We start from the raw sequence: 25,534 nt of genomic DNA on the forward strand, positions 1-25,534 counted from the left end.
CCCTCTGCTTGCTGAATTTCATCCACCAGAAATATGCGCCGGCACAGGACAAATAACACGCAACATAAATCTGCCCTGAATTTTTGTTAGGGCTGTTTAAATAAGAGATGGATTTCTTCTGGCCGTGGCTCTCCTCAAAACGTTGACAGCTAAAAAAGCGGAGTCTGCCCATGATCTTGGAGCTGCCCACGCTCCTGCCACGCTGACTCTGCGAGTGGCTCTTTGGCCCCATCTCGTCCGCTGTGGAGCTGCTCTTCTGACCACAGGCTGCGATGCTCCTCAAAATGCAAATCGTGCTACACGTTTGCAGTGCTGTCATAAATAAGAAAAAGCTTCAGCCTGCTCTTTTTCCAAGTAGAGAAAGAAAACAGCTACCAGACCAGCAAAAAAGTATTGGCTGAGCGGTTTTATTATAAGGCACAGCAGAGTTTAAGCCATATCCCCTTTCGGACCCAGGAGAAACACACTGACTCGCTTTCTGGTCGACGTACTGGAAAGGAAAGGACAATCCCAAGACACCTGCATGTAGCTTTGCTGTTGTTTTGGGGAGAGATTTACGGCAGAAGTGAGGGAGCTTGTGGGAGGGTGAGAGAGCAGACGGCACTCCTTCCTCGGGCTCTGACTCAGAAACGGGGATTCAGCTGCTTTGGCGGGGCTGCCGTAAAGGATGCTCTGACAGCTCATTTCTTGTCAAGGTCAGCCCCTGCATCACTCCGGGTAGCTGGAGCTCCATCACGTGTGACGGTCCAGCACTGACTGTGCAGGATGCGCTGCCCGAGCTACCCCATACTGCTGCACAAATGCAGGAGGCAGGCGGAGGCTTTTCCCTAATCACACTCTGCTTTTCCCTAATCACACTCTGCTTTTCCCAGCCCCACAGCATCTGGATTTGACGTTAGAGTGACAGCAGCCTTCTCCGTTATCAGCGTTGCTTTCCCAACCCAGCCCTCCTACGAAGATGAATGGTTCTTTTACCTTTGTTGTTTCCTTTTTTCCCCTCTATCTTTCCTTTTTTCCCCTCTATCTTTCCTTTTTTCCCCTCTATCTTTCCTTTTTTCCCCTCTATCTTTCCTTTTTTCCCCTCTATCTTTCCTTTTTTCCCCTCTATCTTTCCTTTTATCTCTCCTGCCGATAGACTGCACCACTGGTTTTGCATCCAAAGGCTCTCGGAGGCAGAGATCATTAGCCCTTAGCAAAGGATGCTGATGCAGAGGCAGTGCTGGGCACCCGGGGCCGCACCGTGCCGCCCTGTTCTGCTTGAGATGCTGCTGGCACCTTAGGGCTCCGCCAGCTGCTCTTGTTACTGGGGTATAAAGATTAGGAAAATATTTTGAAGGAAGTTGGACAGTTTCAATAAGACATGCAGACTCTGCTTGTGGAACTGAATGTAACTTTTTTTTATTTCTTTTTTTTTTTTCTTTCTTTCTCTCTTTCCTCCTTGCCGTCCACAAACTAGGCTAGAATTACTTCTTGGCCAAAGGAAAACCCAGGCTCCTGGTTCAGTGAATTCAAGCGCGGTAAACTGGTAAGACGCATCTTGGTGCTTTCTGTTTTCTTTAACCCGTGTCGTATTTTACAGAGTAAAATGGCTCGTTGGCCCAAAGAACAGCCTTCCACATGGTATAGTCAATACAAGCGGGGGTCTTTGGTAAGTGGCTAACCTTGGCCCTCTAGTCTGAATCAGAGCGCCTCATCTGCTTTGGTATGGCCAGACCTGCTGCACTCTGCATGCCGGACTAATAACCATCGCACGTCGCAGTGAAAACATTTAAGGTGGAATACTGAAAAAGAAACAAAACCCAATGGGGACATTTCTTTCCAGTCAAGCAGACTGGGTCTCGTCAAGCATTGGGTCTCGTTTCTGCTTCACTGGGAACCTAGGAGCAGGCGGCGAGCCTTCCCCTGCGCTAGGAGGGGACGCGCCGCGGCGCCGGGGGACCCCGCAGTGCTGGAGCTGCTGCGGGTCTGTCTCCGCACAGCGCTGCAGCGGGCTGCGTCCCGCAGGGGGCTTCTAAGCAGTTCCCATTCTCAGTACGGCAAGGGCCAACTGGGTGTCCCAGTGCTGCTGTCCCCTATCAGTGTAGCCTTATCCCGACCCCCCCAGTGCGATGCTCCCGCCCGGAGCCGGGCAGGGTGCTGCCGCTGGGACCCAGGCTGAGGGGGTGACAGCTCCAGGCTGGGGCAGGTTCACCCCAACAGAAGAAACCCAGCTCCCACACTGGGGGGTGGGGGGGGGGGCTCCCATGCCACCCCCAGCGCTTGGGAGAAGTGAATTCATGGGTTTAAAGGACGGTTTCAAGCCGTGCGTGTTTGCCAATCCTGGCAGCCTGGAATTTGACTTAGTCACAATTAAGGATTTTTTTGAGAGAGAAAATCTGTCATAAGGTCAAACAGTGTTTGATGTCAGCAGGCGAGCAAGGCGGCAACATCTGCAAGGAGGACAGGGAACTGCTGGAGAGGGCCCAGCAAAGGGCTACAGAGATGATGAGGGCACTGGAGCATCTCTCTTGCGAGGAAAGGCTGAGGGACTCGGGGCTTTTTGGTCCAGAGAAGAGAAGACTGAGGGGGGATCTTATCAACGCTTATCAATCCTTAAAGAAAGGGTGCTGGGGGGTGGGAACAGCCTTTTCTCAGCGGTGCCCAGTGACAGGACAAGAGGGAACGGGCACAAACGGGACCATAGGACGTTCCACCTCAACCCGAGGAGGGACTTCTCTCCTGTGCGGGTGGCAGAGCACTGGCACAGCTGCCCAGAGAGGGGGGGAGTCTCCCCCTCCGGAGCCATTCCAGACCCGCCTGGATGTGTCCTGTGCCACTGCTGGAGGTGCCCCTGCTCTGGTGGGGGGTGGGATGGGGGAGCTCCAGAGGGCCCTTCCCACCCTGACCAGTCTGGGATTCTGGGATTCTATGTAAAGCAGAGAAGCTCTAGTATTTTGCCCTGTAAGAGGACATTCACGTTGTGAGTAGATCACTCCCGCAGAGCCCGAGCTTTGGTCAGGGATGTCAGAGCATCCTTGTCAGAGCAGCAACTGATTAGTGTAAGCCAGGTCTCCTTAAGCAACAGAAATCTCCCGCGTGTGCATCAGTTCTTCTAGGATTAGTGGGATGCAGATAATGAGCTCAGTCAAATCAGGAGAATTAGGGAAGAAGGAAATATTCAGGGGATAAAACTGCCCTGCCCCTGGAGATGCTTTGACAGACAGCAGGAGGTGCTCAGACAGACCACGCTGAGCTGCCTCCCACAGTCGTCCTCTCCCCAGGGCAGAGGTTTCTTGCAGTGCCCCGAACTTCCACCTTAAAAGGCAAACAACAAAGCAAATCACCGCGTTGTTTTCCTAAGCCACATTTCACCGCCACTAAACACATTTGCTCTGATTCTGCCCACAAGAAGGATATGGCTTCTGCAGCTTTTCTGCATCATCGAATAAGGCCGCAAAGCCGCGGCGTCAGCCTTGTAGCTCCTTGGAGGGCAACTATTCATAGCTTAATTACAGAGCACTTAATCAGTTAATATTATGAGCACCTCCGTTTCTCCATCTTCTCTGCTTTTTTTTCCCCAGTCTGTTTACCAGCTACATTAGAGGCTGAATAGCCAACCTAGAGCTTAGGGGCCTTTTTTTTTTTTTTTTTTAAATAGGAATTTCAGTGCTACTTGGAGCCTTTTGTTCCATCTTTCTGTGTTGCTAGTTTCTTGCTTTTTGACCTGTCCTGCATTTTCTGTTTGGAAAAAAAGCCACCAGCACGTAGAAGACCTGCCTAAGCAAGCCACAAAACTGTTAAACAAGCCATAAAAGTACAGTTTGATTTTTATTTTTTTTTTTAAGTACCTCTCATTTCACCCCAGTCAGTATTTGGAACTAGGGGACTGCTAAATTGGGGAGATATTTGCCTGGCCTGGATCCAAAATCATTGGAAATCTGTGCGTGGACGGGCAGGATGAATGAGTCCGAGTTCCCCTCCCCCTGCAGCGTTGCTCCTGTTACTCCCTGGAGAAGGTCCCCGGTGGCTTTCCACGCAGCCTGAGCACGGTCTCTCGGGGGGCTGAGCCCACGGGGATCCCCACAGCCGAGGGGAAGATTTCCACGTGGCTGCTCAGCACTGCTGACGGGGGGGGGGGGGACTCCGCCTGAATCTCAGTGCTTGCAGGAGGAGTGCAGCCGTGCCGGGGCTTGCCTTTCTTCTGGCGGTAGCTAAAGCAAGAAGGACCCAGTAAATATGAAATACAAAGAAACCGTCTTGTTTTGACGCCTCCGCACCATCATTAATCAATGACACGGAGTACTTGGAGTTGATTTCTTACCATTTCTCATGATGGAGCCAAACTGCATTTAGAGGGATAAAAGGGTTTTGCAGATGTTGTCTGCTGGGCTCGGCTCTCCTTCTGCGTGTGTTACACACAACTCCCAGTAGCTCTAACAAGACCTGCCTCCCATCCCATCCTGTTATCCCTCAGAGCCGTATGGCATCTGCCACAGGGAAATACTGTCACAGAGAAACCAGGGAAGGATTGATTTTTTGCAAAGCTGTGTTCCCTCGAGCAAGCCTTACGCACACAACCAATTCCCAGTGGCTCCAGTTACAAAGCTGGGACAGGTCTTCAGGTTGTCTGCAGAGGCAGAACAGCAACCGAGACCCTGTAACAAGCCGTCAGGCTCCCAATCCAGGCACTGATTTGAAATAAGAACAAATAAGAGCAAATAAGAGCAGTGGGTCCTGCAGATCAGTTGTGCCACGTGGCGTTGGGTGTGTGCCAAGCAGTCGGCATTTTGTGTCCCCTTCCTTCCACGTCCTGGTGGTTTTCTGGTAGCTCTCCTCCTGGCACGCGTGGCTCTCTCATGGTCAGTCATATTTAACTCTCAGGAGGACAGCGCAACGGTATCCTGACAACCGGTTGGTATACTTATTTATTTTTATTATCTTTTTGCTCATGATTTTGTTGTCTGGTTATGAATCTCTTCTACAGTTTGCAGCTTACACCACAACTTGACGTTTCATGGTGCCTCGAAGAACACTGCGCTGTTTGCGTGCCTGTATTTTTCTCCTGGTCATTGCTAAAGAAAGCCCCTATCTCTAGATGACAGTACCAAACAGCAGCCCTGGTAGCTTGGCCATGGCCGGAGATGCCACCTGAGGCACAGTTAGTTTATACATCCAAAGTAGCTGTGCCACGTTTGCTTCTTTGGTGGGGTACAAGAGAAAGTCCCAGAAAGTGATTCTATGATAAAGTCCTGAATCCTCTCAGTGCTGGAAGTGGGGTTCCATAAATGGTGTTTTGCAGAAAAATATCTCTAGATACTGTTCTCCTCCAAGGGAGAAAAGGAGCCTTATGTGCAGAGTGCAGCAAATCCCTGTGCCGGGGCAGCTCTGGTTTTCGTGAGGGCAGCAAAGGCATTTTCCCTTCCGCTGCGTGCGGCCGCAGGGAGCAGGGCGGCACACAGTCCTTAGCAGCAGGAGCAGGATTGCTGCAGGTTAAGTGCAAGGATTGCTTAAAGGCCAATGTGTTGGTGCCCAGGAAGAGTGGACGGGAAATACCCCGGTGTGTGCGGAACAGAATACCCACAGCGGTCAGAAAATCGTGTCAAATAGGACAGGAAAATAAAGCCCCAAACCCTTACAGAAATCTGCTTTCTCTCCCCTTCTCAGGCTGGAGAAGTGTGCTCAGTATTGGCTTAAACTTGAGCCACGTATTCCCAAATTTGTTTAGCGCTGCACCTTTCTGGAACCAGGGCTGCAATCCCCCTTCTTTCCTCCTCCTGCCCTGCATTAGCCTGATTTTTTTAGCTTCCAACCAGCAAGAGAAGTAAACTGCCCTCGGTAGCCCTGCCCTGGCCGCAGGAGGACCAGAGCAGCCCCGTGCCGTAGCGAGGCAGCGGCGGTGTCTGCGCCCCGGTGGGGTGGTGAGACCCAACCCCGTGCCCGGGGTTATAAATACGGGTGAGACTGGTGGTCCTCAGAGCCCCCCCGGAGGCATCGCATTGCCCCTCACTGCCCAGTGTTTCCCCTTCTCCCCTTCTCATAGCTCTCCTACGTGGATTCGGATGGGAACCCCATCGGAGTGGTGCAGATGACTTTCCTCCGGCTCCTGAGCGCCTCGGCCCACCAGAACATCACTTACAACTGCTACCAGTCCGTAGCCTGGCACGACGCCACCACCGACAGCTACGACAAGGCCATCCGCTTCCTGGGCTCCAACGACGAGGAGATGTCCTACGACAACAACCCCTACATCCGAGCCGTCCTCGACGGCTGCGCGGTACGTGGGCAGAGCTGGTCTCGGCCGGTCCCTGCGAAAGGGGTCAGTGCTGGAGGTGTCCTTCCCCCTCCTCTGGTTGTCCAGCACCGTCTGCCTCGGAGCAAATCGCTTCCGAATTTCCTGCGACCGCTGATGTGGTTGCCTCGAGGATTGTCCCCAGCATGGGAGACATGGAGCTTGCTCTTGCCTTTGCTGGGAATATGTGATTCCGCTCGGGGTCAGGGGAAGGTGCAGCACCTCTAGAAACTGGATGAATGTGCTTTATTGCTGGCTGTGTGTAAAGGAAGGGAACTGCCCAAAACCACCGGTTGCTTTTAAATGTCCCCCCTTGCCTTTGCCCTTACCCTATTTGCTCACACAGGGAGAGGCGAGCGATGACAGCCACTTGCGTGGCAGTTTTGCAGGCTTTGATGATCATTTTTCTAAGTGTGGCATTCTTCAGTGGAGGCAAAGCCTGGACGGTTTGGCACTGGGTCGGTTGGGGTGGTTTTGCGGCACGCTGCTGTGTGCGGCCCCAGGAGGGCTCTGGGCTGTGCCGGGCACGGGGGTACCCCCAGCTCCAGCCCAGCGTCCCCCGAGCTGCCAGCGGAGCCCCAACACAGAGCTTCGGTTTGCTCTGGGCTTGCAAAGCCCTTCCTCCCCCCGGGAGCCGCCTGTGCCCTGGGAAAGGGCAAACCAATCCATGCCTGACCGTGTAGCTAGCTGAGATGTTGCTACGGGACGCAGGAGGCAGAGGTTCGCATCCCGACTCCCGTTTCAAATGCGACTTGAAGCATCTTTCTCCCTAGCTCCGTTCCCCGAGACTTGGCTGCCCAGAGGCAGGCGTTCCCCCGCAGCCCTCCTCTCCCCGCGCTGCTCTTTGCCTTCGCTGTGGCCGCGGGCAGCAGTCGGAGTTCCCAGAGGGGCGCAGCATCCTGCCTTGGCTTCTGCCGCCTTCTGTCGGATGCCTGATTTGGGACTGAGCTCTGAAAAATCTGCCCTCGGGAGCTAAAAATTTGGTGAAGCAGGTGCTGCTTGCGTTTATTTTGAGAGCCAGCTTGCTGGTGCAAAAGCATGCATAATTCTCACCCTCTGCAACTGCAGCGCTTGAAGCCCACGGGACAGAGAGATTGAGATGTTTGACAGAAGCAGCCCTCCACGTAATTTGAGATGAAAGCGGTTCTGTTCTGGCACACGCACGTTTTTTACTGTAGGGGCGACGAGGAAAATCAGCTTAGAATCACTTCTTCTTTTAACACTCTCGCAGAGAGGGAAAGGGCATCCATCCCGCTTCTGGAAACACTCAGAAGTCGCGTAGGGAAGTTTATCCTCAAGTACTTCGTGTCTCCTGCTAACGCAATGTGTCCTCGGTAAAAAGTACCTTCTCCTCCCTTTCCCTTAAATCTCAGGGATGCTGCAAGATCACACGTTGCGCATTTGAAGGCAGATACGCCTGCGGAAAAGCCTTTCGGTTTAAGTGATTTGGCTCAGGTGCCCTGTGTTCCTCTCCCTAACGAGGGATCTTTGCATGGAAAGAGGACTGTAGCTCCTTCCCCTTTATTTTCTTGGTTGCTTCTCGCAGGCAAATAAATGACTGTGGCAAGAACTAAAGCAGCGGGAGCAACAGGCGCCCGCGGTGGGAGAGGCTGAACGAGCCCCGGTGTGATGGTGGGGCACAGAGATGTCCTCTCCTGTCTCAGGGCTTTGGGCATCACTTCCAAACCGGCATGCCCCAGTCCTTCCTCTCTGCTAGAGACATTCTTGCAGGTTGTAAAAAGGAGGTAAAATCTGCCGAGGGAGCTTATTGCAGCCCTGCAGGAGGAGGCTCTGCATCTCCTGTATTCCTGTACCGTCGCCGGTACCCCAGTAGATCATCCTTCCTGAACCACAGGCAGGATGTATAAGATCGAGCTCGACCGTGCGAAAAATGAGGTCGGGCTGCCCGACGTACCGTTGCCGCAGAGGTCCTGGTCGGACCCGCACTCCGGCCGTGATGGAGGGAGGCTGCTGCAACGGCGCCGGAGGATCTCCAGGGCTGATGTTCGGGCCATTATTTGAATGTGTTTTTCCTGATCTTACGGCCCTTTCTCAGCAGCTGTGATATAGCCTATTCTACCGAGACACACAAATCAGAGGGTAAGGTAGAGCCAAAAGCTGCTCCATAAATTCGCTTGTTTGTGCAGCTTTGTATGCCCTCGGGTGCGCTTCTGCTCCTCTAATAATTATTTATATTTCGGAAATAACTGTATGGCTACCAGGCACGATAAAAAGACAACATCACCTTGTGAATTCCATCAAACTTTAAATGTGATCTTTTTGGGTAGCGCTCGGATAATAGTCAAACTAATATATTCAAATTAAATCGCTCGCATTTGCTCAACAACCCATGCGCATCCTCGGGGAGGCAAAACAGCTATACCACAGCCACAACAATTTCACCGGGCTCCTCTTCCAGCTCTGAGACGTGCTGACAGCAGAGTTAGTGTCTTCTGATCTGCATGTCGGCAGCTGCTTCTGCTCCAAAGGCCGGGCTCAGGATAGTCATCTCCCAGGGGTTTGCTCAGTGGTCACCATCCCACTTGAGAGCACGTCTGCTACATCCACGGGGCAAATGTAGGGTGTTTGGGTGCTGGACTTTGGGTTTGGGAGCTCATTCAGCTCAGAAAATGCCTGGGCAAGATAGTCACTGTGTTCCCAGCTGAGCGGCCAACGCTCATTCATGATAACTTGCTGTTGTTGTTGGGTTGGAGGCATCACCAGAGCTCCTCTCTCTCCCTCTTCTCCCCTTCAGGCAAAGAAAGGCTATCAGAAGACTATCCTGGAAATCAACACGCCCAAAGTAGAGCAAGTACCTATAGTCGACATCATGTTCAATGACTTCGGAGAAGCGTCACAGAAATTTGGATTCGAGGTGGGACCAGCTTGCTTCATGGGCTAAGAGCCACCTGAAAACTAGTCTCCAAATGAGCAACCTCGTAACCTCATTGCGCCATTTAATTAATTGAAAAAAAAAAAAAGAAAAAAAGAAAAAAGGAATTCCTTGTCACATGCACGTTCTGAAACTGGACAGCGATGGGTTATTTTTTTCCGTTTTGTTTTGTTCCTCGTTTTTCCCAAGTTCCTCTGTGCCACCGCACCCACACTTACCGATCCGCCGACCGAGAGGACCGTTCCCGTGACAGACACAGAATCGCATGACTGACCGCTGCATGCGTGGCCCGGAGACCTGTCCCCACGCCGCTGCCACCCCTGCTGCTCCACAGCCGCCGAGCAGACCCCACCGCCATCAAAGACGACTTCTTCTTCTTCTTCTTCTTCTTCTTGCCACGAAGTGATACCGAGCGCTTGTCTATACGTTAGTGTTTGTCTGTTTGTCTCTAAGGAAAAACGGAAAAAACTTGAAACTCCTGTGTTGAGCTTGACGTTGAAGTGCCGGCAGTCCTGGCTCCAGCCCAAACCCTGCCGAAGCTCGTCGGACGCATTTCGTTGCCTTCCACGAGGTTGGGATCGGCTCTCGCAAGCAGACGTCGTGGCCACTTCCAGAATTTTTAATATCTCCATTGAACCGCGTAATTCTATATTTTACAAAAATTTAACCCCATTAATTTGATAGCTAAAAGTCGCACTGGGCATCTCTATTCCCATGAATTAAAGGTGCTTATTTTTTTGTATGTTTGTAAGTAAATATTTGTATTGTACATTATTTTAAATGTTGAAATGTTTCTGTCTTCAAAACATGCATGTGACCCTGTCTGTATGAAAGCCCTCAGCCCTCCCACTGCCATCCCAGCCTGGGACCGAAGACGGCGGCGCACGTCCCCACCGCCTCTGCCTCTTCCCACCCCCGAGCCTGGATCCGGAGGGCCTTGGAGTTACGCCCAGGCACCAAGCTTTGCAGGATGAGGGCCCAAAGAGGGGCAAACCAGCCCCCCCGCCCCGAGCCACGGATGCCTTTTGGAACGATTCGCTTCAAAATAAGGAAATTAAGGCCACTTTTTAACAAGATTTCTGCAAAACCCTGATCTGAAAGCAGGGTCTGCTTTGAGCCTCTGCCTTTTTATACACTTGCTTACCTTAACACATGTGTTTTAAATTAATTCTTCTTTTTTTTTCCATCAGCATTCTTTTAAAATAATAATAATAATAATCATAATAATAAAACAAATCCATTCCCGGCGGCAGATTGCAGTGGCAGGGGAAATCCATTTGTTGTCTCTGAATATAAAATGTAAAAAAAAAAAAAAAAAGGTGCTTTTTATTTTTACATGTCTCTGTGGTGCTATCTGTTTGAGTAACTTTAATACAACACTGGTGATACCCTGCCATTGGCCAATCTCCCACCAGCCTTTGCTTTTTAGCCACTTTCAACACAGACTGCAGGCTTTCGCTACAGTCTTTGATTATAAATGCATGCCACCTTCCTATTCGTTATGTAGAAGACCCGCTCCTTTCCTTAATTGTACTGCAGTAGCTCATACGGCCCGTGTAGAAAAAGTATTAAATGTACTTATATTTTTTTTTTATATTTTTTTTTTTCCCCCAAGACTATTCATGCATTTGATGCGGTGGTAACCATACCGGATTGTACTCAGTGGCTGAATGTTTGTGGTGCTAATTTATGTACTTGTTGGATGTCCCGACGCGATGCTGAAGCCGTGTGGGTGCCTGCCCCCGCCGAGCGCTCCCGGGAGTCTGCAATTTTCCTGGTCTTCCCACGGTGGCTCTGCCGGGATGGCTTATTTTTTTCCCCATGCAGCTTTTCCGGCTCGCAACCTGCTTGATGCCATCTTCTTTTCCCGTTTGTTTGTTTGTTTGTTTGTTTGTTTGTTTTCTCCCTGGCCGTTTTCCTTGAGTTAGATCTCTCGGCTGGAAAATAGATGTTGCAGGGTGGGGTTTTTTATTATTATTTGGCCTGGAGTATTACAGCAACGCTTGAGCCAAGGGGGGTCTTTCACCGTAAAGGAAAAGACATCACATTTACTGTGAAGAAAAGCCGATATATGATGTCTTTTCCCTCCTCCTTCCCAAGCAGAGAGCAGCAGCATCCGAGGAAGGGAGGCGAAGCCGTGCTGGAGGGAGCGGCGATGCCGCGCGGTGCTTTTCGGCCCGGGAGAGCCGTGTCCATCCGTCTCCCTTCTGTTGTGCTCTCTCGTATTTTTTTTATTACACTTAGTGGGGGAAAAAAAAAAAAGGTGCTACCCTAAAAACTGCAGACTCCGGCAGCAAAGCAGTGAAAAGGAATCTATACTAATATATAGGAGAACTCAGCTTCTCGGTCACCTTGGCAAGAGCCTTGTTCAGGAACAGTGGGAAGGTCAGAAAAGGTTGCACGTTCCTCTCTGCAACACATAAGCCATATATTGATGTATGTACACACGTGTGCGTCTGTCTGGGTCATGTGATTCTGTTATAAATTTTCATCAAGGGAGCTTTTTTCTTTTCTTTTTCCTTTTATTTCTTTGCTTTAAGAAAAAAAAAAAATCCTCTGTTGAATTCCACAGTGTTGTAATTGTACTGAGCTCCAAACTGTTCCGATTTCCCCAGACCACTTAGCTACGGTATATTGCAATAAAATTACTACTTGTATTTGCAGACATTCTTTTTGTGTAATTTTATTTCCCTCCTCCCTTAATATATATGACTTGAACAAATGTTGATAAGAAAAATAAAACCTATGGAAAAAAAATTTTAGTACATAAGGCCCTTTTTAAAATATAGTGTCAAATGACATATTGTACATTTCTTCAAAGTCCAATAAACATGTCATAAAATTTAAGTGTAATGCCCATAAGAGCTATTTTTAAATATTTTAAACCTGTGTAATAAAGGAATAAATGTAATAGATTTTTTCAATAAATCAAGTTTACTGTTTCCACCTAAACCAACATGATGTGAATGTCTTCTTGAAGTTGATTGCAGCGGGATTTCCCCACGACCCCTCTGCTCAGTGGAGCCTGAAGAGTTCATCAGAGGAGCGGTGAAAGTGCTCAAAGGTAATATAGACTGTAAAATAATAAACCAAACCCATCAGAGAAAGAACTTCCAGGCCTAGAATCTTTTTTTTTTTTTTTCTCAGTGAGAAACTCAGATCGACCAAAAATCCAACCCGGGGACTTCGGTGGCTGGGACTTGGATGAGAAGATCAGGCGGCCACCAGCTCTCCACCTTCTCCGCCCCAGTGGCAACAGCACCCCAGGAGCCTTCCCTCGGCACCACAGCCTTTGCTTTGGCTGATCTTCTCACCCCAAGATGAATTTAGGAAAAAAAAAAAACATTTCTCCAGCTTCTTGGTGAGCTTCTCAACCCCAGACTCCTGTCTCGGCCCCAGGGCGCTGCTGCATGGACGTGCCGGGGGAAACGACGTGGGGGACACTTTGCTCGTCCTCTCCTCCTTACCTCCTGCGGGTTTCGCTCCAGGGACTTGCGAGAAGGTGACGGCTCCTCTGGAAACCGCTGTAAGAAATCGCACCCGTCTGCCTGCCAACACCAACCACCGCTGCTGGATTCGCATCGCTCTGGTTCTTGGGGGCTTCTTCCAAAGATCATTCGGTCAGTGCTGCTGGTTTGCAGGTTCAGGAAGATTCCTCCACCTTGAAAACATGTCCTTATTTGCAACGCAGCAGGTATGTGCAGTACAAACACAGACACGTGTGTACAAACCCATCTCTGCGCACAAAGCTTTGCCGTGACCGCACCAAGTTGTGTGTCCCACACAACTCTCCCCTTCGTTCTTTGGCTTTGCAGTTGGTGGTAGATCCCAGATTAACAGAGATGTTCATATAAGGAGCCAAAGTCCTTCAGCCTAAGTATATAATTAGCGTGTGTATATATAGTATATAATTAGTATATATAATTATTATAATTATAGGAGCAGTTTGGCAAATCTTGGGGTATTACAGACAAATCTTTATCCAAGTGGACCCCAGAAACGCAGAGGTACCACAGCTGGGGCAAGAAACTCGGGGCGAGAAATAGCTTTAATTACTTAGACCTAGCTAGAAAGATTTGACTTAGATGCTGATGATGCCCCGAGGTGACACTAACGGCATGGCGCTGACCTGCCAGTTGTGATTTGCGCTGGATCGTTGCTGGTTGCGGCAAACACTTCTCGCAAATGCCTCGGGGTCTCGCTGCCGAGAGGAGCTTTGATCTGCCCTTAGGAAAAAAGCAGCGATCTGAGCAAGGATTTGACTGTTTCTGGAGCTGCCAGACACAAACCGTGGCATATTTTTCACCTCTTTTCATATAACAGAAAGTCCTTGACTTGGTGCTCGAGCTACCATGCAGTAACTCTGTCTGCTAAGTGAAATACAGAGGGTAATTTTTGGAAGACCCACAAGAGAAAAGAGCAGCAGATTATTGAAAGAGAGCGTGAGCACCCGAGGCGGCTCAGTTGTGCTCTGCGGACGGGGTGAGGATGGCACCGCTCAACCCAAACTCAGGCAGAGCCCAGGGGCTTCGCCCGGCCCCGGCGCAGGGACTGCCTCCCCCAGCCCCGGGGATGGCGCAGCGTCAGCACCGCAACCCCCGGGATGCAGCAAGGAGAGCAGGAGGACCGAGCTCAGCACCCGCACCGACTCTGGGGGGAGCCGGGCAGCACCCACCCCCAGTACAACCGGGGGAGGGAGAGTTGACCAACGCAGCTGAGCCCAGTTGCATTTCCAACCACCATGAAGAGCAGCGGAGCCAGGCTGGGCAGGGCAAGGGGAGCTGTAAGGCTGCCAGGGTCTGTTTCCTTGTCACTCTTTTTTTATTTTTTTTTTATCCTAACAGGCAGGGGCTTAACTAGGCTGGGATTTATGCTCTTCTGTGTATTAAGAAACATGGTGAAACTTGAAGAGTTTTTCCCATGAGCTGACCCAGGCATGAGGATGTGTACATTTGCTTCCCGGCTGTTTTGTAAGGTAAAATGTGAATTGGTGTGTGACTTGATTTCTGCCGGTAAAATGGGAATTACTCCTCCTTGGTTTCTTTTTTAGCCCTGTTCTGGAGGAAGGGGACCAGGTCCTCATGCTAGCTGCATCTCTGTTGGCTCCCTGGCTTTTATCTTGGACTCCCTTGGCTTGCTTCAGCTGGTGGAGCAGTGTCTGTCGCTACGGTTTTACCTCAAACCAGGACACTATGTTTGTAAGAGTAGGATGTGGGGCAGAGAAAAGAGGCTTCAGCATATGCTCAGCCATGTATTAGCCACCTGAGACTCCACTGAGAGGTTACCTGTGGGACAGGAGGCCACAAGGAGCACAACCTCATGCATCCATTGCTCACATAGGATGAATCATAAAATCACAGAATGGTTTGGGTTGGAAGGGACCTTGAAGACCATCCAGTGCCCCCCCCTGCCCCGGGCAGGGCCACCTCCCCCCAGCCCAGGTCGCTCCCAGCCCCGTCCAACCCGGCCTTGAACCCCTCCAGGGATGGGGCAGCCACAGCTCCTCGGGGCACCCTGCGCCAGGGGCTCACCGCCCCCACAGGGAAAAACTCCGTGTCCTTCTTGTGTTGGGACCCCCCGAGCTGGAGGCAGCACTGGGGGGGGTCTCCCCAGAGCAGAGCGCAGCAGAGGGGCACAATCCCCCCCCCCGCCCTGCTGGCCACGCTGTGGGGGATGCAGCCCGGGATGTGGGGGGCTTTCTGGGCTGTGAGCGTGCATTGATGGCTCATGTCCAGCTTTTCACCCACCAACACCCCCAACTCCTTCTCAGCAGAGCTGCTCTCCATCCCTTCACCCCCCAACTTGTACTGATACCAGGGATGGCCCCGACCCAGGTGCAGAACCCTGAACTTGGCCTTGTTGAACCTCATAAGGTTCACCCGGGCCCACTTCTTGAGCCTGTCCAGGTCCCTCCGGATGGCATCCCGTCCCTCAGGCACACCTCTCAGCTTGGTGTCATTTGCAGACTCGCTGAGGGTGCACTCGATCCCACTGTCCATGTCGCCGACACAGTCCCAGTACCGACCCCTGAGGAACCCCACTCATCACTGGTCTCTGCTGGGAGCACCAGTGCAGGTGCCTCCTGGGCAGGGCTGTGCGGGGGCCGGCGGTGCGCGGGGGCGAGCTGGGATGGAGCCACGGGCTCACCGTCTGCCAGCCCTGCTGCCTGCACGCCCGCACCCACCCGCCACGGCACAAAGGGGCTTTTCCAAAATGCAGCTCCCTCTGGTCACGCTCCAACCCTGGGGTGACACCACCGGTGGACCAGCACGTTCCTGCTCCTCCTGGGGGCCGGTGGGGAAGGGGGCTGGGGCCCGTGGCCAGGGGTGCAGCACGCCGGGGCAGGCACAGCTCTGCCACGCACCGCTCCCAGCCCAATCCGCGCCGTGCGGGGACACGCCGTGATCGCACCCCGTTGGCTCTCCGCAAGACACGACAGCTTTGGTTGGGATGTACCCTGCTCTATTATTATCTCTCAAAGCGATGCTCCTCCCGGCTCCTTAAATACTGTGTTTACATGAGACTGGCAAAAATAAAAATGGCTAAAAAGGAGGCGTTGGCTATGATTAAATTTAGAGACCAGATCCTGGGCATTTCTTCCCTCTGGTCTAGGTGAGTTTGGGCAAACAACCTAGAAGAAAAACTGTGAATGGGTGTTTTCATACAAAATATTGGGCTTCCTTAGTGCGACTGAAGCTCTCCTGGAAGGAGAGAAACAGCAAGACGAAGTGGGAGGCTATAATGAGAAGGGGAGAGGAACATGCTATAGCATGAGGAGAATATGTAAAGCATTAGGTGGAGTGAGGCTTTCGCAGCATACAAGACGAGCCAGACCTATTTTCATTGTTCAGCTGCTTTTTGTCCAGCATCTTCTCCCCAGCCGGGCCTGGTTTGACTTGGTTTTTTTATTAACGTCTCAATCAAAAGACTAGAACTGATCTGACCCACAGCTCTGGGAAAAAAAAAAAAAACAACCTCTCCATGACTTCCTATGAGAAAGAGCAAGCGAGCTGGAGATGCCTCCTGGCAGCTCACCACCACCTGTAAATTAAGCTGCAGAGTCTCCAGCAAAAGCGAATGCAGCACAAGCCAAACGCATCCCCTCTCTCTTAACACCTTGTGCAAGAACTGTGCCTCTGCAAATTCACTGCTCTGGCTTTCCTGCCAGCCAGGTACTCCCCCAAGACAGCCAATTTCCTGATTTTTTTAACAATTTTTTTTTTTTAACATGGGTGACCTGAGCAGGACAGACCGCTGCCGCAGCAGTGAGTGGCATCAGGCTCATGCTTGTGTCGCTTGGCACTGCAAACCGGGCGTCCCTCTGCCAAGACCTTCACCTCCCATCCTCTGCTGGGCTTTGGGTGAAGGATGCAGCCTGCGGCGGTGGCGGTGCCCGGGACCTTCATCCGCAGCGCTGCTGGAAACACTCAGCAACGTCTCAGCCTGCGGCAGTAACAGGAATCGTCGGCTCAAGGGCTGTCAGCTGTGCCCAGTCTCTGCAATACTCAACAATCCCAGCTCCTGCCAGCGCGGTGGGACCCTTCATTCCAGAGATAAGCTGTGTTTCACCCAGCCCGGGCAGCCCGTGCCCAGGCTCTGCCCGGCGCGGCGGTGGGTGGTGGGGCAGGATCTGGCCCTGCAGCCCCCGGTGGTGCTGAGGGCTGGTCCTGAGCCCGCCTAGCACAGCCGCCTCCTCTGCTCTGCCGTTCTGCTCCGCTTTCCCCTCTGCTCTGCTGCAAAGTGAGAGCAGCAGGTGGGAAGCAACGGTTTGTCATAATTTCCCGTAAATGCTGCCGTCACTGCAGTGAGGACTTCTGTTTTTTCCTTCCTTTCTGTTTTCTTTCCGTGTATTTTTCTTACTTTCAGGCAAGAGCGACCTTTGAAGCCAACGTGGGCTGATGTTCTCGACATCTGCCAGTCGCTGTTTAACCAGCGCTGCTCTCCTGCCATTCCCCAATGGCACAAACCAAAAAAAAGCTTTAACGCTTTTCAGGACATCTGGCTTAACCCAAGCTCTGATCTCAACCAGGAGGCACTACTGACACCAGAGAATATAAAAGTACAGCTGCGTGACTTGAGCGATGACAGGCAAACACAAAGCTTGAACACCAGCCCTGGCGTTCGGTGCTTACGGCCAAGTACGGGGAGGGGCAATAGGTCTGTAGATCTTCCCCTGGGCTGGTCTCCATCTCTCCGCCGGAGCCGCAGGATGCCGCGCCGTTAGCAACCCACGGGCAATTGTCACTGCAAAATCACCAGCCCCGAGCTCTGGTCCACCAGGACTGTCCTGCAAAAGCACTATGGAGCAATCCTTTGGATCGTTACAGCCTTGGAAATAACTTACTCTTAACCCATCCCTCCCTCGGCACCTCCTGCTGGGGGGAATGGCGGTGTCCTCTCGCATGGAGGAGAGCTGCAGCACCAGCATCTTCTCCGGGCACACAATCAACCTGCTGGATTTGGGGCTCTCGCTGGGTTTTCCCCGAGTCACAGCACCGAAAGCTGTTTTTTGCTTTTGATCTCCAAAGCAGGGGGAGTGTTAATGTGCTGTAGTTTTATTTATGGCACCTATTGCCATTTCATTTATTCCTTGTAACTTCTCGGGCTGCAGATTTTTTTCCATCCCGGGGCATCACGGCAGCAAAGTGATTTTCTCCAGAGGCACAAACTCAATAGTTCAGACAGGCCCTGCGTGCTTCTACCTTCATAGCAAACAAAACTTAGCAATTTATGCTTGTATTTAATGGGTTTTCTCAAATAGCCCAGAGCAAAAATAAACACCCCAAAGAAATCAAACCCATGAAAACCCTAAAGAAGAAGCTGTTTTTCTCCTTCAGAGAGAAGCCAACACGCTTGTTTTTTAAGAGATGCATAACTAAGAGAGCTCTGAAGCGCTAAAATTACATCTTGTAAGGTGCAGGCTGTCACGCTCAGAGGCACCCCTGGAATCGCTGCTCGACAAAGCTGAACGCAGAGAGCAAACGTGCCATCTTCGGGCCCTGCGCTGGGACTTAATGTTCTCATTCTGACTAATTATTAATATGTTAATTTGACAACGAGATGTTCCTCTTTGCAGGAAATTTTCTGCGCCGTGCTTGGCTTTTTGTCAGCTGCTCCTTAGCTCGGCAAATTTTCCTTTTTCTCCGTTTCTTCGGCTCAGGCAGGGCGGGACCATGGGCTGCACCCGGGGGAGCCTTCCCCGAGCCCCCCGGGGTGGGGAACAGAGGGCCTGTGTTGGCTGAGCATCGCGTTGGTGCTGACTGCCAGCGTGACCTTGGGGACGTCCCGGAGCGGAGCGGAGCCACGGTCCCAGCCCTGAGGCTGGGGGCTGCTGGGGTTGTGCCGTTGCCTGTGGACCCGGGGAGAAAAGATACACTGACTCTGCTTTTTTAAGTGCAAAAATTTCACCCGGGTGGCTGAGCAGGGAGGGACTGTGACCTGGTAGTGGGGTACCTCCACCACGGGTGGTCTTCTGCCCATGTATGTGAGCATGCTGAAGAATGACAGACTCATAGAAAGGTTTGGGTTGGAAGGGACCTCGAAGATCACCCAGTGCCCCCCCCTGCCCTGGGCAGGGCCACCTCCCCCCAGCCCAGGTTGCTCCCAGCCCCGTCCAACCCGGCCTTGAACCCCTCCAGGGATGGGGCAGCCACAGCTCCTCGGGGCACCCTGCGCCAGGGGCTCACCGCCCCCACAGCCAAGAACTTCTTCCCAATATCTCATCTAAATGTCCCCTCTTTCAGTGTCAAACCGTTCCCCCTCGTGCTATCACTCCCCTCCCTGATCCAGAGCCCCCCCCCAGCTCTCCTGGAGCCCCTTTAGGCACTGGAAGGGGCTCTGAGGTCTCCCCCGAGCCTTCTCCTCTCCAGGCTGACCCCCCCCCCCCTCTCCCAGCCTGTCCTCCCAGCATCTTTGTGGCCCTCCCCTGGACCTGCCCCAACAGGTCCATGTCCTCCTGCTGTTGGTGGCCCCAAACCTGGAGGCAGCACTGCGGGGGGGGTCTCCCCAGAGCGCAGCAGAGGGGCAGAATCCCCCCCCCGCCCTGCTGGCCACGCTGCGGGGGATGCAGCCCGGGATGCCGGGGGCTTTCTGGGCTGTGAGTGCACATTGCCAGATCTTGTTGAGCTTCTTATCAACTAATAACCCCAATTCCTTCTCCTCCCAACCTGAATATGTGCCTGGGATTGCCCCGACCCAGGTGCGGGGTTTGGTCTCTTTGGGATTGCAGTGATAATTCACATCCCAACATCTGCTGGGGGCTCCCAGAAAGAAGCCAGGGTTGGAAAAGCGCCTCCCTTCTGCCCCCATCTCCCCAAGAGCCGAACCATCTCTGCTACAGGCCGGCCCCCAGCCCGGAGCTGCTCCTTGCTGCTTCCAGCGTAATGTTGAATTTCAGGAGAAAGCAGAAGCCGCCACTTGAAAAAAATTGCCCCTTTTTAAGGTTTTCCTTTCGAGCAGGCTGATCAGAGACCCTGTTGAAAAGGAAATCAAAAGGCTGCCAGACTTGAAACGTTAATTAAGATACACAACAGGGAGAGAGGGCGAGAAGGAAGGAGGGGAGCGTCTATTCATGAATTATCTGCTCTAAGAGGAAGCGTTTGTGTATTCGAAATGCATATATCATTTTGGTGGCGAATGAAAGAAATTGAATCAAACTACACAGGAAGTTTGTACACCACCGTGGATTTAATTTTCAAACTTGCATTGGGCAAAGCTTAACCTTGCTGAAGGGCGTCAGCGGAGCAGGCAGAACGTGTAAAAATTAATCCCTGCTATAAGTTTCTTCAGGAGGAAACACTAAGCATATTAAATATATATTGTATATAAATACCTTCTTTTTCGCCCCCCCTCCCGCTTTCTTTCCTGCTTTGCATTCCAGTAGCCGCTGCCGCCCAAGCCTGCCCTGCGAAGCCGCGTGCCTGGCTCACGCCGTGGCGCGGACTTCGGGTGCCTTTGCTGCACAATACAGCCGCTAATCCATCTATGATTGCTGAAGAACATAAATATTTTTGGTAGGAACCACTGTCTTTGAGCACGGAGTGACGCAGCGGGACCCGTCCCTTTTTCCCGCGTCCCCGGCTCCGGCGCTCCGGTGCCTGAGGAGCCGCACGGCCGACGGCCACCGATGTCCGAGGAGCAAAGACAACGCACAGTTTAGCCCGTGGCCTCAGCGCTCTGGGATGAAAGGATCGGTGCTGAGATACCTCTTTGGAAAAGCCCTTCAGTCCCAAAGAGCCTCTCTCCTCTCTCATCCCTACGGGTTTCATACTCCGAGTCAGTCTCTTTCCCATCAGCAATGCTGCGGTTGCATTTATCCCAGGCGGGAGAGCCCGCTCAGCTCCGTACGCCGGGAGGGGCTTCACCAGGCAGCCCACCTCGATGGTGGGGGTTACCTCACCCCAAAACGCCTCTGCTGATGTCCCCTGTCACCCGCCCGCGGAGGAGACCTGGCAGAACCCCCTGCACGTAACGCATGGCACCCATCAGCCTGAGCAGCTCCAGCCCCCGGAGCATCGATGCTGCCGCCTCCTGCCCTCTCTGTCTTACACTGCTGCAAGAGGACACTGGTCTGCCTCGAAGAGGAAAGTGCAGCTCAAATATAGATCCTGAAATGGGTCAAAAAAGACACCAGAAATCCTCCCCAGCGTTTCTTTCCACTCGCCACATGCCAACTCCCCGGGGATTAATTAGTGTTTTCCCAGAGCCTGGAAAACACAAAGCACTTCGTGTATATTTTTAGTAGGTCTGAGGGGGATGTAGAACACTTCTCCATACTTTGCTCCCGATCTTTTTCCTGTAACTTCCCCATTTCATGTCTGGCAAAACACAGACGTTTATATTGCTGAGTGTTGTATAATCCAATTAAACAAATGTTTCCAAAAGGCTTTGAGACCCTTGGTTGCAAGCCAGCTATTTGCTATTAAATATCGTTAATAAGGCCAGCGATGCTCCAGGCCCAAAATATTTGTGTTAAATACTGTAGATAAAGTATGGGGAACCCCCCCACACACCAGCTCCTGCAGCATCGCCCGTTCCAGCCAGCGCTTGCATGCTGCTGGGGAAAGGAGCATCCCCCATCTCCTCTCCTGGTCGCATGCTACGAACGGCAAGGTTTTCTTTTTCTCCTGCCTGTGGAGAAAGGTATGAGGAATAATTCATTTGCCACCTTGATTTTTTCACTCCCTCCCCTCTAAAGATTGATACCGTTGCACTTAAAGGGGAGAAAATCAAGCTGTGCTGATCTATGACCAGACACTATTTATTCTCATAGAGTCTCATCTGCAATTTGTTCAGCATCTTTGGAATTAAAATCCCTTTGCAATCTCCCCAGCTAGCTGAAAATATGCCATTATTTCCCTCCTCTTCCTGCTCAGACGTCTTTTCCCTCTGATCAGGGCACAATATTATCGATGCTGTGATTCTGCTTTACATTCAGATGGTTGTGGAAGTTTGGGACTGTAAATAACGCTCCTGTGCAGCTCGAGCAGATTCATACTGAGGGGTTTTTTTTTCCTTTTCTTCTTTCTTTTCCTTCCCTCTTTCCCCTTCCATCGTTCTTTCTTCAGATCTTGGAATGGGTGATAAATTAATCATTTCTTCCCCCGTAGCAACCGCCAACGTACAATATGGAGCGGATTACTTCCCACCTGTGATTGAGACTTAGAGGTGACCCTGCAAATGGCAAAAAAAAAGAGCCTGTCTCTGGGATCCTGTGCTGCCTGGGAGGACCAAGCCAGCCCAGCACAGAAACATGGCTCAGCACCTTAGTCCTAGAGAGCGGCTTACAGTCCCAGTGTCCCTCCTTTGTCCCCAGCACCCAGAGCGGGGACAGCCTGGCCAGCTGAGTCCATGCCTGTGTGCATTTCGGGAGCAGATGCAGGCTGGTTTCCACTTTTTTGCAGGGATGAAGGTGGTTTGCATGGATATTGTCTACCTGGTAGGACGATGGGACTTGGGCTGGAGTGCCCATGGCCGCCAGCTCCTGCCCCAGCTGCCCACAGCTGATGAGGTGCGATCACGGAGACTGGTTCACTCCAAGGCTTTTTTTTTTTTTTCTTTTTTATCTGTTTAGAAATAGCAAGCAGTTGAGGTGGGGGGAGATGAGCCACCCCACCAGGTACCACCAGGTCGTCCTGGCTGGAACCCCCCCGTGGCAGGCTGAGCTGCCCCTGACACCCTCTGGGCTCTGGGTAGCCGCTGCATGTTACCCAGCCAGCAGAGACAGGAGCATCTTCAGCCCACCAGTTCCACCTCCCTGACTTCGCGTTGCTGAAGTAAGTGGGCTCGGTGTCCTGGACCCGAACTCTGGAGCAGCCCAAACCCATGCTGGGGGCTGCAGTACGTGACACAATGGGATGCTGCAGAGGGCAGAGCTACAGGGTCTGGTTTGCGTTGGTGCTTTTTAACTCGGGAGGAGAGCCCGGGTGGCTCCAGCTGAGAGGGGGGCTCAGGACCCCCTTCATCTGCTCGCCAGAGGCTGCCCAGCCCAGGCGCCGCTCCAGAGCTGGTGGCTGTGGAGGAGAGGAGACTCACCCTCCTCTTGCTGCTCTCGAGCCTTCTTTCTGCTGCGCAGGGGAAGGGCTGGGAAGGACTCGCAGACCCCATCAGGATCCATTTTCCTATTGTTCAGTGGATCCCCCCCCCCTTTAATTTCCAGTACAAATAGCAATTTGTGACTAAAAGGAAATCCACCTGAAATGTCTGTCCCGTGGAGTCATTATCCACTTGAAAAGGCTTTGCTGGGGCTGATCCAACCCCCCTTCTCATGGCTGTATTTCTATTTATTTTTTAAAAGCAAAAGATTTCATGTTGTTTTGTTTCTAATTTTCTAGAGAGCTAATCGGATTGGCAAGCAGAGAAAGGAGCTATTCAGGAGAAGCAGCTGCTGAATAGCAGATAGCGTATAAAGCTGGGTGTGTAATCCAAGCTTTACCCACAGCCTTATTAAGATCTAGATGTTTTATTGCAGGCATATATCCGGCTGGATTTCATATTAGGTTTTGTGATTTCTCCCTCCCCCCCCCCCCCCCCAACATTTTTTTTTTTTTTTTTCCGTATAATTTGTTGCCTTTTGCTGGAGGAAAGAGTCTCGTTTAACTGGTACACGTGTTGCACTGAGCAACATCCTCAATTTAAATGGAAATTCTATCAATAACAAATGCGCTATCTCTCCTCACCCGGGAAGGGGCTTAGAAATATCGTTCAGAGGTGAAAAAAAACCCAACAACCAGAGCTCAAACCCATCGATACAAGAACAGCCACAGTCCTCTTGCAGAGGCCAATTGCAGATAATAAACTGCCCATTTGTTTGCAGCCAAGACAGTGTAAATTATCCCGAGGAAATATGAGTTCAGTAATCAAGCCTGAAAATGAAATGAAGGTGGGGGGAAGTGGGAATCTCATTACATAGTTATTGTTATCGTTTATTGCTGCAGCCCTGAAAGACTTTGGCCAAAAACAGGGGCCAACGTGTGGACAAGGAAACAGAGACAGGAGCCACGGGAGCAAGGAGGAGTCTGCAGCAGATGTGAGTAAGAGCATTCCCCCTTCCCGCGGCAGCTGGGGAGAGGATGGTTTAACTGGCTCGGTCAAGGGCACGAGGAGCTTGAAGTGGAGAAAGGGACTAAATGCACAGTCTGGTCGCAGCCTGTTGCCCTCTCCGAGTCCGCAGCTTTTTCTACTTGTTTTCTTTTCTCACAATTCATCCGTTATATTTCAAGCCTGACTGTACGCTTCTTGGGTCAGAGATCTTGTCTGTATCACGTAACGCTACGGATGCCCTGTAACGTGTCCCCGGTGCGGCAGAAGCCTAAACATAACTAATAATTCAAAATGAAATGGGGTTGAGATACATTTATCCCTTGTCTTGTGGAGAAGAGGGAGAAAACCTAGGACAAAATATTCAATTTTCCTTTCATCATTCAAAATTCCAGAAGTCTTCAGAAACAGCTCTTTTCTGGATGAGAAACTTTTCAAAGTGAGAAACTTTGCCAGATGTCCATATTGTTAAAAAGCCATTTTCTCCTAAAAGAGACACTTTGAGGAAAATTTTTCAGCCGGCTGTAAATATAAATCATTGAGTATTGCTTCGTTTGACTGATGAGACTTATAGGCACTGTATCGGTGATTTATAGAGAGGATGGCATAAAGATACTTTCTCGACTGCACTCAATAAAGGCAAAATCTTTGACTTCTCCCCAGCTGGTGCAGAGCACTGATGCCCTATTGACGCCAGTGGCGCCGTGTCCCGGTACACCGGGTGAGCATCAGATCTGTGGGCTTCACTCCCGTACACGGGATGCAGAGTTGCATCTTTATCGGGCTCGTTTGGGGACGACGGGGGATGCAGGAGGAGCCCCTCGTCCTGACAGAGCTGTCACTGCCCCCCTTGTTTTTCAGAGCCAGGTTTCCCGAACCAGAGGTGAATCGGCTCCCTATTAATCAAGCCGCAGGATGCTCAGCAGGTCCAGCTGCGACAGAGATTGTGTGGGATGCCACAGGGGATGACAATCTCTTTCCATTTATATTGGATTTACCTGATAATTTATTTCCTGCTGTGCAGACCGCCGGGTCCCAGTGGTCCCCGACCCGCTCTGGCTGGGACAGCAGAGAGCCCGAGCTGCATCTCCCGCCCGCGACGGGCTCCGCTCCGCACGCGCCCGCTGCAGGGCAGGTTTCTCTTGGGATGTGGCGCACAGAGGGGAGGATGCTCCTGCTTCCCCAAAAATGGGAAAAAGTTCCCGGTCCCTGGCCAGATTTGGGGTTTTGCTGATTTTCTAAATCTGTGAAGGTTCATTTACCACTGTGATGGATCCTCTGCCTGTATGTTTACCTACCAAAGGAATGCAGCCTTGCAAATATCAGCGCACCCAGGATGGATAATTTTGGCTGACAGGCAATCAAGAAAAGATTAGTATTTTTGTTGCCATCAACAACGCTAAGACACTTGGTGAGAAGTTTCCGTGTCCCGCCTTTCTGCAAAGCTGCACAGCGTCTCGCAATTTGCCGCTGCTGCTGTTAGTGCGGTTTTCTTTTGCCCTTTCAACTCGGCCGCAAAGTGCAAAGCTCTTTGCGAACCCCCAGCGCCGTCCTCAAAACTAACACAAGCGGGGCCTTCCCCCTTGTGTCATAAATCACAGCCGGGAAAATGAAATTATAGGAGCTTACAAGACCCACCAGGCCAGGGCTGGTGCCGAATTCATCAATCCCGTGGCATGTCCGGAGCTCAGGTTTCAGCTGAGCCCTGTGCGACTGGTGCTGCATGCAGGAGATATTTCTGAGCCTGTGGCAACGACAGTAATGAGGAGAAATGATACATAATCATCTGTACTGTCTGCCTGGACCGCCTCTGTTTCAGGGAAGGCTGGAGGAGC

The 25,534-nt window shown here is 51.7% G+C and overlaps 1 protein-coding gene across 1 annotated transcript in view; it reads left to right on the forward strand.

The window, feature by feature from the left end:
* COL5A1 (collagen type V alpha 1 chain) overlaps positions 1-12,101 on the forward strand; it is a gene marked incomplete at its 5' end in the record, with an annotated part of 164,155 nt that extends 152,054 nt beyond the window's left edge. Inside the window, 3 exons of the mRNA XM_082492532.1 lie at positions 1,457-1,525; positions 6,020-6,253; positions 9,024-12,101. Coding sequence (XP_082348658.1) covers positions 1,457-1,525; positions 6,020-6,253; positions 9,024-9,170 — 450 coding nt within the window. The 3' untranslated portion in view covers positions 9,171-12,101. The remainder of the gene's footprint in view (positions 1-1,456; positions 1,526-6,019; positions 6,254-9,023) is intronic.
* Between the last annotated feature and the right edge of the window lie 13,433 nt (positions 12,102-25,534).

This window comes from Vanellus vanellus (assembly GCF_965231255.1).
Source record: "Vanellus vanellus genome assembly, chromosome: 18".
Taxonomy (NCBI): Eukaryota; Metazoa; Chordata; class Aves; order Charadriiformes; family Charadriidae; genus Vanellus; species Vanellus vanellus.